General features: G+C 39.3%; 1 protein-coding gene across 1 annotated transcript; it reads right to left on the reverse strand.

The window, feature by feature from the left end:
* Positions 1 to 666: 666 nt before the first annotated feature.
* On the reverse strand, positions 667 to 11,923 carry wdr4 (WD repeat domain 4). Its single transcript, XM_077728140.1, has 11 exons — positions 11,756 to 11,923; positions 11,460 to 11,528; positions 11,169 to 11,306; positions 7,126 to 7,282; positions 6,753 to 6,865; positions 6,596 to 6,656; positions 6,156 to 6,260; positions 4,972 to 5,036; positions 3,599 to 3,788; positions 2,627 to 2,696; positions 667 to 1,053 (listed from the first exon to the last, which is right to left on the reverse strand). The coding sequence occupies exons 1-11, from the start codon at positions 11,836 to 11,838 to the stop codon at positions 860 to 862; spliced, it is 1,245 nt and encodes a 414-aa protein (XP_077584266.1). The 5' UTR covers positions 11,839 to 11,923; the 3' UTR covers positions 667 to 859.
* Between the last annotated feature and the right edge of the window lie 16 nt (positions 11,924 to 11,939).

The following is an 11,939-nucleotide window of genomic DNA, read 5'->3' on the forward strand; positions in this document are numbered from 1 at the left end:
ATATACATGCATAAACATATGCATATATACATGCATAAACATATGCATATATACACATGCATAAACATATGCATATATATACATGCATAAACATATGCATATATACATGCATAAACATAAAACTATATACACGCATATATACATGCATAAACATACATATACATGCATATATACACGCATAAACATACATATACACGCATAAACATACATATACACGCATAAACATACATATACACGCATAAACATACATATACACGCATAAACATACATATACACGCATATATACATGCATAAACATACATACACACGCATATATACATGCATAAACATTTATACACGCATAAACATATACATGCATAAGTATATACATTTATACACGCATAAACATATACACGCATATATACATGCATAAGCATATACATTCCGCATATACACGTCCGCATATACACGTACGCATATGAACGTACGCATATACACGTCCGCATATGTACGTATGTTACATACACATACACACACAAACACCCACCAACCAAATTAACATTTTCTTACCAGGTGTAAGATGTGGCAGCCAAATTATCCTCCTGCCGAAATATCTCGTTTTTTTTTATGGATTATATTCCTGCAATAGTTATCACTTTTGATCAAGAAATAAAAACCAAAAAAAAATCAAAGCGGAATTTGGTTTTATTTCTTAACCACAACTGTACAATCATTTCCTTTTAGAAAGTAAGTAACGTAAGCACAACCAGGTGCAATAATAGCATGAGATACACATTACGCAGGTATCATAGCTGATATTTTAACGATCAAACGCAAGACCTTAGATCAGGCTTAACAACTATTGGGATGTGCTGACATGTTAATTCATATGGGTGCCAACATTTTTACAGTTCTCAACATCCCTTTTCTTTTTCTTGCAATTGTGTTCCTGCTCTTTTTTCCTTTTCTGCTGCTGTTCCTCCAGTCGTTGCTGCTTCTTTTCCATGTACACAGTCTTGTTATCAAAAGCTGTTTTATGCAGATGCTCAAAACGGCTAGTTTTTCTAGAAGTAGCTGTGAGGGAAAAAAAACAACAATTGCAACTTTACCTTTAGGTAAATTGTATAAGTTGCCAAAATGACAGAACATATTTACATGGACACCCCTCACCAAATAATTACATTGAGTGACTTTTACTACTTACACTGCTTATTTGGCTTAAATCTTAGTCCGAATTTGGCCCACTTAACCCACTGTGGATAGTTGTTTTCAAGCTACCTTATCCTTAACAGCGTAAGTGGATTTTCCCTGGTTTCCAAGAATAGCACAGTGTCCATCCGTCCATCCATCAATTTCCTCCCACCTATGCAAGGTCAGCAGCTTCAACCGAGAAGCCCAGACTTACCAAGACACAGCCACTTCCTTCAGGTCTTTCGGGAGAACCCTGAGGGGGTTTCAAGGCCGACTGGAAGTAGGTCTACGCAGCGAGTCTTGTTTGCCTCAAGGCCACTTCATAATCAAATGCTCGAGCTTCCTCATCTAGCTTTTCTTGTCGCAGAAGAGCAGCGATTCTACTTTGAGCTTGTCACCCTATTTCTAAAGGAAAACCCGAAGACCCAGCAGAGTTGCTTTCATCTATTATCTTGTACTTTTGGCCGTGACCTACAGATTGTGACTGTGTGTAAGGGTAAAAGCATCACTGTAGACCAGTGGTCTCAAACCGGTTCCACATAGGGCCGCAGTGGGTCCTGGTTTTTGTTCCAACTGATCCAGTGCTGACATTTTAACCAATCAGGTGTCTTTAAAATAAGTAGCACCTGAATCTAATCAACTGATTGCACTTGCAAAAGGTATTCTTGTTGAGTTGGAATGAAAACCTGCACCCACTGCGGCCCTTTGAGGACCGGTTTGAGACCACTGCTGTAGACTCTGAACCAATCTGCCTATGAATCTCCTGTTCCATTCTTCCCACACTTGTGAACAAGACTTAAACTCAGCTCCACTTGGGGAATAAATAAATTTAGGCTTTACTCCACTAGTCTCAAAGCCGTGACAAGCCCTCACAGGGGCCAACTTCTGTTTTGTCCTTAGGGTTCTCTTCAAGAAGATAATCTCCTCCCTTAAATGATCCTCATCCAAAATCACTTCCACCTGGGTATTCAGGTGGAGAGTATTCCACCTTTTTCAGGGAACCATGATATTGGAGTTGCTGCTTTTCACCCTGACCACTTACCACTAGACTGCAACTAGCCAGACGAAGCGGCCGAATTACATCACATGCAAAAAGCCGACATGAAATACTGATGCCACCCACCATGTGAGTCTCCCCCAGAAGAGATGCTCTCCAGCACCCCCAAAAGACAGGAATACTCTGAGCTGCTGTTTGGCACGACGACAAAAACAACATTTCAGACCCATTACCCCACCCAAAGGACCATAGGAAGGCTACCCTCCGACGTACACATATTCCTCACTGAGGGCAAAGCTAGCAAAAGAATCCCAAACCATCATTGAACCACCACCATATTATATTGGAGGAACGGTATTCTTGTCTATGTACATAGGCTTCCTTCTTTCTGGATAGATTCAAATGACATCCCTTCCCAAAACAGTCCCAATATCAGAATGAGTGGGCTCTTGGACTCACCACTAAGTGTCTGCCAGTGGGGCTTTAAGGCTTCAGTCACCCTTTTCAGTTCAGTGTTATCCGCTTCACACTATATGTGGAAGTCATGGAAGTAGAGTTAGAATAGCAAAGATTAACAAAATATAGCTACTGGTTAAAATAAATGCATTGGAATTATATTCAGACAGCAAGGCTGAAATAAACATTTCTGTCAATTACTGGCTATCATTAGATACTAATGGGAAAAGTCAGTATAGCGCAGTGCTTCTCAATTATTTTCTGCTAGGCCCCCCCTAGCAAGAAGAATAACTATTTGCCCCCCCCCCCCCCCCCCGTGACTATAAATGAAATCCTTTTATAAAATTGTTATAAGTACAACATTTCATCCTTATTAACATTAAAGAAAAGGAAAAAAAAGAAATATAGTCAAACATACAAAGAATAACTTTATTAAATCTTGTTTTAAGTCTGCAACAGAAAAGATTTTAAGTGCATCAATGCCTGAAATAAAAAATAAATGAGCGCCACTGCCAGCCACTGCAGTGGATGCGCAATTACACTTTATACTAGTACAGCCAAATAAAATCCTGTTCCCCAGGGTTACACGCCCCCCCCCCCCCCCCCCAGGTATCGCACCACGCCCCCCCAGGGGGGCGCACCCCACTATTTGAGAAGCACTGGTATAGCGTGACTATACTGTTGAAATGAAGTTGAAACTCCTAACTGGTAACCCCACCAGGCATTCCCAGCAGAAAAAAACTTTTGGTTCTGATGAGCCAGAAGAGCATCTTTCCTAACCAATATAACCAACCAACACAACAACAGGTGGTAATCGGTTGATGTTCATTATTGACAAGTTTTTAAAAAAAATGTTGATCATTATAAAGTGTACATATGTTTTTCTTGCAGTTTCCAAACAAATATATTGCTTATTCCTAACCAACTCCCTGTATCATGCCAAATAGTAAACTAAGTGCATAAAGGGATACACACCTTCCAGGAGCATTCTTCAAGCGTGAAGATTTGAAGTAATGTTTCACAGGAATCCATCAGCACCCAAAGCCGGCCTTCGAGGTCAAAGGTTATAGCAAGAGGACATTGTGGCAGGTGAAGCCTGCTGTGAGGTACAAGTTTCTTCTCTTCACTATCCTTGTTCAGTCGGAAGAACTGAATTTTTGAAATGCTTTTAGAAACAGAAAACACAATATAAGAATATAGTTAGTGAAAATAACCTGCACATTCCAAAATATACTAAATATATTATTTTACAAACAGTAATACCTTGAAATAAGATCTTAATGATTTCCGAGACCCCGCACTCGTATCTCAAATCACTCGTATCTCAAATCACTCGTATCTCAAATCACTCGTATCTCAAATCACTCGTATCTCAAATCACTCGTATCTCAAATCACTCGTATCTCAAATCACTCGTATCTCAAATCAATTTCGCCCACATAAGATAATTACATACAAATGAATCCATTCCCAACCTCTGGAAAAAAACCACCTAAAATAGGATATTACAATGGAAAAGCATGTTTTTAATGATTCTAATTCACCACATGTGCTCAAAAAGGAACATATAGCTATCTAGTGGTGATGATCTGCACTGTCACATTATGATGTACAGTATTGTATGGAGTTATTACCTTTGAGACAGACGGCAATGGATAACAGGGGTGTGTGTAGAGGAGAGACTTAACGACATGTTCAGGTCACTACACTTGTGACATTATGTAATAAAGATACATATTAAAATAAACCTAAATGAACTCTGCTTACTATACACACATAAAAATGGATGTAACCTTGTTGTGCTATAACCGAGGCAAAGGCGTTAATTTATTCCACTGCGGCTTTCGAGTCAGAACTAGCTGCTTCCCCTTGCCTCACAAGAGTATATTGCCAGTTTATTTTTGAATGTTCAAAACAGCTACGACTCGTTTTGAAGGTATTTGCTGCCGTGGAAGTCTCCGCTTTCTCAGTAGGTTGCTTTACTTTCAAATCCTCATAGATTACACCAACCGTTTCTCCTTTAATCATAATAAAAGAAGCTCTCATCATGAATATTACTGCGCAACTTGAAAAGGACCAGCGAGCGAGCATGTTTGTAAGTCTAATTTGTCTCGTATCTCGGTGCAAAAATTAGCTTGGTATTTTCCTCATATGTCCAATTACTCGTATGTTAAGATATTACTGTTTATGAATAAATTGGACATACATCAGCTTCAAAGAGCAAACAGCATTTGAAACAAGGTTTCACTGTAAAAAAAAAAAAAATAATTTGAAAAGAGGTCTGGGTTTGATAATCTTTTTTTACTTAATTGTGTTCAAACTTATAGTTAGGAGGAAAGTGTACTGACCTGTCACACTGCACAGCTATGTAACACCCATCAGGGGAGCAGGCTATATTGCAAATCGTTACATTCTGTAAAAAATATATACACAGAGAAGATTACAACAGAAAACACTGACAATAAGAGACACATTTGTCACACAAAAAAAGCCTACAAATGAATGCTGCTGCATGGTTCCTTAACTGGAAAGTTTGATCACATTACTTCTATGCTAACGTGTGTGGTGTGTGCAGGTTTGCATGCATATTCTACTTATGGGATTGGGATTTACCCATGAAAATTAGTGTGATTACATCAGTCAAAAATTTGAAATATCATTTTATGACATCCTCTGCCTTTTAATTAAAATCATATGCGGGCCAAGTTCACTGCAGCAACCCTTAAGCAATAAAAGTACATCTTAATTTTCTATTTTGACGTAAATTGACTTCAACAGTAAAATCCAATTCACGCAAAAATCTGGATTACATTGCCAGAACCAATTGCAGTAATCCCTGTAAATGCATTTTGTGCAATAAATTTGCTTACTGGAGTCCTCCCTCTTCACTTCCTGACCTGATGTCTGTCTTTTGCCATTGCGTTGCAATTTGCCAAACCCAACGGCGAAAAGTAAAACTCTACAACATAGTCATACGAGTAACGTATAAGGGAAGACGCATGTACGTTGAATCAATAGATTTTAGAGCTAACAGCAATGAAGATGGCAAGGAAACAATCACAGAAACGATAAGGGTGATACGGAGAGAAAAAACATTACGTGATCGCGTCAAAGATGAATAATAACCCATTGGAAGACACTAAAAGCAATTGATATCCAATACTTTTACACTGGGAAGGGTTGATGGATGAAACATGATTGATCCTCCACTTTAAGTATATTTTAATGCAGTTTATTAATTGCATCATCCCTACACATTACTGTATCTGAGAATGTGTGTAAGTGCGTTAGTGTTTTTGTCCATTAACATCAGAAAAAATGGAGACTGAGTACATCCGATTTAAATGCAGTTTTGACAAAAAAAAATGCAACTGTACGGTTCTACGATATTACCGCACTCGATTTTTAAATTTGGGCAGATTTAGCAGGTGGGACCAACAAAGCCGTGCCCCCCTGCTTGTTAATTATGAAGAACTATGATTTAGTTGTGTCCCTGAACAATGCACATTTGACAAAGAAGACAGTTAGTTACCTTCTCATTCTCCAATTTTGGGACAAGTGTGTCTTCAAGGTTGTTCAAGTCCAAACTTTGGAGATTCTGACCAGTTTTATATTCCCACAGCTTCACCGTGCCATCCTGCAAATTATAAAAATATTACTACAGCAGAATAAAAAAACTAACTTAAACTTAGGATTTTCTTTAACATGGGGTTGATCTGCAAATTAGATCTTAAATATTAAGAATATTTGGATTTTAATTGTATCAAACTTGAATACAACAAAGCAGAAACGGTATTCCTTCAGACAATTAGGCAAACGCTGGCTGATTTGAACCAATTAATCGATTTTAGAATAGGCATAATTTCCTTGTGACTAGGGAGACAGAGTCTTTTCAGTCCACAGAAAAGTCAATTTATCTACCTAGTACAATATCCCCTACTCCAACATACAAAATAAAAATTGCAAACATACCCCTGATCCTGACAACAACCAGTGCAGGTCCCCTGAAGGAACCAACAACGAACTGACAAACCTATGGAGGAGTGACAATGAATCCATAGCCTTTTTTGCATTCTTCCAAAAAAAAAACAAAAAAAAAATGCACATATATACTTGCAATATAACTCACTCTTTGTGACCAAGGCAGAAGGACTGTATGTTGTATGGAGAACGGAGGTGACTCACTCGTATTTTTTCATCTCGGTCAGCAGTGATGAGATAGTTGCCATTTGTTGACATAGTCTATTAGAGAGAATATGAAAACATATTGTATAAATACATATCGATTTATTTGACAAGGAAAAGGACAATGGGTTGTGGCTCAGTGAAGTCCAATCCATGGAATTAGTCAACACTTAGTCCCACTATCACATCGATTATTTCATATAATTTGATAAATATCATTAAATTAATGTATAAAAAAACTTGATAGTGGGACTTTAAGCCATGTACCAATTTATCTTTATGCATTGGATTTAACATAGTAGTCGATGTGTCCTTACCACAGCAAGAACCATGGACAGATGACCCATCTTAAGCTTGCCTTCTTTTTCCCGTTCTATCACTGAGAAGGAATACACGTCACCTGATTTATCAGCCACAAGTACCTCATCTTCCCCTTTGGAAAACACCAAGGATGTTCCCCTCCTCACCAACCACCTAAAATGCACATGTGCTTTGAGTTTTCACAAAATACAGTGGTACCCCTACGTACAAAATTATTTGATTCCAGAAGTTTTCGGTTTTTCATTAGTCATATTTTACATTGAATTAGCATAATTATTTTTACAATATTTTGTACAATCCACTATATTCTTTACAAATTATAAAAAATACCCAAATTTTGTATGAAATATGTATGCTAATGCAGGTATGCAAAAAGAGCAAAAACGAGAAAACTTTATTAATTTATTTAAAATGACGCCACTACAAATCTAAACCACCTCATTTCAAACATGCAATCTCGCCCAGTGTTTCCCAACCTTTTGTGTCTCAGTGTACACCACCATCTGAAAACATTCTAATGTAAAACTCGCCTAGATTAACAATATAAAATGGTTCTCAAAGTTGAATCAACAGGAATCAAACCTAAAAAATTCTTCCAATATATAATAATCGACACCAACCTAATGTCAGCGAACGTTGATCTGTGCGGACCCCAAACAACGTGCGGTTCAAGCGATGTAAAAATAAGTACCGTATTTTCACACCGTGTGATAGGACGCAGTCTCATTTGCGGGTATATTTTCAGTTTTTTGTCAATACATTCATTGACCGCCTCATCCGAAGAGGCGCTAGCATGACACTAGGCTAGCGCATGTTATGCTAGCATGTTTTTTCTAAGAAAGCAATAGTAAAACTAAGTTTGAAAATGTTTTATTGAGGTCAAAGGTACGCTCTAAACTCTAAAGAGTTCGGCTTTTAACATGCTGGGTTCCGCTGTCAGTCAGACTTGTTTATTACGGGAACTTGACTCCAGCTTTGGCGAAAGCTCGAACAGTGCTGACCGACACTTGAGCCCAGTCATCCAAAATCCATTGTAACACGCGACATGCATCACTCCCAAGCCTTTGATTCTCCTCGTTGTTATATCGCAATCGACAATTCGTTCCAAATCGTCACGTAACCCGTGCGACGCTGCCTGCCTGAACAATGTTGGCCATCTGTTAGCAAAGCAGTTAAATTGTGTTTGATCCATGGCTTTAGTCCATTTTCAAAGCGTTCACAGTCGCATTGTGTTGTCATTCATGCCAGGCCTTTCCTCCGTATAGCTCGAATATGCTGTTTCTTTAAGTATTGAGAGTCTTTTTGAGGGTTAAAAGTGCTGCAAGATCACGGAAGTCAAATGGTTTGCCACTCCCCTGGGATGTTTGGAATGGATTTACCGTAATGATTGGAATGTGGCCTTTTAAAAACATACACTAGCATTCATGCTAGCTTACTCGTCAACCTAGCACGACCATTATTGCGTCCATAGAGCCGAAGTGCCTTTTTTGTGGGCAAAACACAGATATTGCACCCCTAATAGGTGTGAAAATACTGTTGCTATACCTCAGAAGTCTCCAATTCTGATCCTCGGGGGCCCCTATCCAGTCTGTTTTCCATGTCTCCCTCCACCAACACACCTGAATCAAATACAGTAATAACTTGAGATACGAGCTTAATGCGTTCTGGGATGGAGCTTGTATGTTGATTAACTCATCTCAAATCAACATTTCCCATGGAAATTAACTAAATACAAATTAAATCGTTCCCACCGTCTGAAAAAACAAGAAAAAAAAAGTATTACAATGGAAAAACTTTTACTGGTTCTAATTCACATTAAAAGAAGGCTCTCCATCTCGTTACGAATGTCACTGCACAGATTGGAAGTTATGCCCGGTCTTTGAAAGGCTTGATATCCTTAACAGCATTCTTCTGCTTCAGGATGGTGCATATTGTTGAAAAACTCTCATATTGGCGATCCGGCTTCCTCGCACGTACCCCACTCATCGGGGGGGGGGGGGGGGGGGGGGGGGACGGTGGGGGGGGGGGGAATGCAACGCTCCGCCCAGTGCTCGTAGATCTCTTTAGACAAGGGAGATGCGGCGAGAAAGACAGTGCGCTGAAATCATCAAATCAACCTCTCATGTCTTGTAATCTCATATCTAAAGGTAAATATTTGTTTGAAATTTTACTCGTATGTCAAATTCCTCTTGTGTCAAGGTATTACTGTAATCAAGATACCATATTTTTACGACTATAAGGCATACTTAAAAGACTTACATTTTCTCCAAAGTAGAAGGGGCGCCTTCTAAAATGGGCCAATATTAAAATTATTAACACGATAAAATAAAATGAGTCGATATTGTACACAATCCTCTACGGGTCTTGCAACTACGGTAAGCATCCTTCATTTTCCCTCGTGCGGGGTTCATGCTGGGATGTGTAGTTCTTGTCAATACCCCCAGTATGACGGCGAGCACACTAATTTGTTGCTCGCCGTCATTCTGGTTGGATTGACAAAAAAAAAACCCAGACGCTAGATTGGCGCCAACAGAAAATCCAAAGATAGACTGCAAACTACAGTGGTACCTCTACATACGAGCAGCTCGAGATACGAGGATAATTTTGAGAAAATAATTATCTCTAGCTACTAGAAACATTTTGAGATGTGAGAAAGGCAGGTGGCCATGACATGAGAGGCTGTTTATCATTGTAGCGCATCTCTTTTGTGTATAACAGATATCTACGAGCACTGGGCAGAGCTTGCCTTTTCCCGTGTTTTTTCCCCGTTAGTCAATGCACAATACAAAGTGAACAACAATGGATCCAAAGCAAACAGATGGAATAAAGAATTGTGCTAAAAAAGGTGAACTATGAGTGGGGTACGTATCACAGAGCTTGTTCGTTGTCATGGATGATATCGTGTCACTTGGAAATTCCTTGGGCCTGGAGGCTAACGAGGCAGCTGCGAATGATGTAATCGCAGAGTACCACGAAGAACTAACGACAAAGGATTTAATCGAGCTCCAGGGGAGTGAACATTTGGAGGTGTTGTGGGAACTCCGTAGCGAGGAGTAGGTGGAATAGGGGGGCTGCCTGGTTACAAAGGATATCAAAGACATGCGAGCAAAGTGGCAAGAGTTTTCTGATTTTGTAGAAAAGAGGCACCCTGACAACCTGGCAAGTGGTCGCGCGTTATCTTATTGTGAGGACATTTGTGCGCATCATTTGTGGCCCAATTGTTAGACAAACTTGTCCAACTGCTGAATAAAGCGATTTTTTAATTAGCTCCACACATTGCAAAGTAGTTATCAACCAAGATGGGTTTTTCAGGCCCAATACCGATTATTAGAACTGTATTTTCACACCCATAGTGCACACCTAAGTCTAAACCTTTCTCTAAAATGGACGGGGCACCCAATCAGTCAGTGCACCTCGGTTACGCACTAAATTCCAAATTTTGTTTGACCCTGAACAGTTGACAGACTGGTTTCATTTCTTGCCTACACGCTACTTATTGCAATCAACCGAGTGGGCATTCAACCTAAAATTAGCCTCCCCGCGTATTCCAGGCATAATGGTAAACCCATTCAAAACATCTCAGACAAGTATCAAGGCAGTTGACTTTGGTGTGCTCCCAGCGCTTTTAACCCTCAAAAAATACGAAATGGTCAAAGAAATAACACAGATCTATAGTGAGGATAGATATGACAACAGAAGGCGGGTATGAATGCTTGGAAAATGGACTGCAGCCACGTATTGAAAACAATATAACAGCAAGGAGAAACAGCGTTGTGAACGGCTTGGGAGCACGCACTGAAAGTCGGATGGCAAAACAGGTAGTTTCATACAAAAACTGTCTTGGGGCGTCGCTAAGTGTTACGTGACAATTTGGAATTGATTGTCGACGCCTGGGCGAAGGTGCCGCCGGGTACTGCAGTTCAAACTTTCGTCAAAGCAGGAATCACTAGAACGAAACTCCACGGCGACAGCGTTCACTCTGACAATGAGATGGAACCCAGCAATGTTGGGTGTATATGAGATATAGTACAACATTTACCTGGTGCTAACATGCTGCCAGGAACTCTCATACTGAAACAGGACAAGTCTTTTGGAGTCATCTGTTAGTGCCACCAGTTTTCCAGATGGTGAAACGGTGAGGGCAAGTATTTTGTCACTTTCTGTGGCTTCTCCGACGCTGAGGTTGTGGATAATAAAAAGACAACATTGTTATTTAAGAAAACATGTTTATAGATTTTTGAATTATTCATGCAGTCGTGAACAAGGCTGAAAATAATTACACTTTTACACATGTATACATATTTAGTTTTACTTGTGTTGTCCATTTTACCTTGTGCCGTCCACAGCTGGATTTTCTTCTCTCTTCTTGGCAGTGCTACAGTCAAATACAAAAGGATGTCTACAAAAAAGAAAATATTTTTAAAATACTTGGGTATGAATATAAAATAATAAATAAATACATTAAAAATCTATAGTTGGTTTAACTTGTATACATAGCGGAATCGTTATTAAATAAACAATTGTATGAGTGATGTAGAAAATAAATTACAGTGGACTGGTCCACGTGCGTACTACATGTGAGTGTGAGCATTTTTGATTTCACCACAGTTTAGAATCTTTACTTACATGTCCTCCTTGAAGTGAGCCGCTATAAATATGGTGTCACATGCCAGCAACAGCCACTCTCCAGACACAGCAGTGAAAGCCATGTTTGCAAATTTTGTGTTTAACTAAGCGTCTTCATCGTCTTTTTTCTTCGTTTTCATATTTTAACTTTTTACGGTGATTGGCATGAAATGAGCATTACCGC

Source organism: Stigmatopora nigra, chromosome 11 (genome assembly GCF_051989575.1).
Source record: "Stigmatopora nigra isolate UIUO_SnigA chromosome 11, RoL_Snig_1.1, whole genome shotgun sequence".
Classification (NCBI taxonomy): Eukaryota; Metazoa; Chordata; class Actinopteri; order Syngnathiformes; family Syngnathidae; genus Stigmatopora; species Stigmatopora nigra.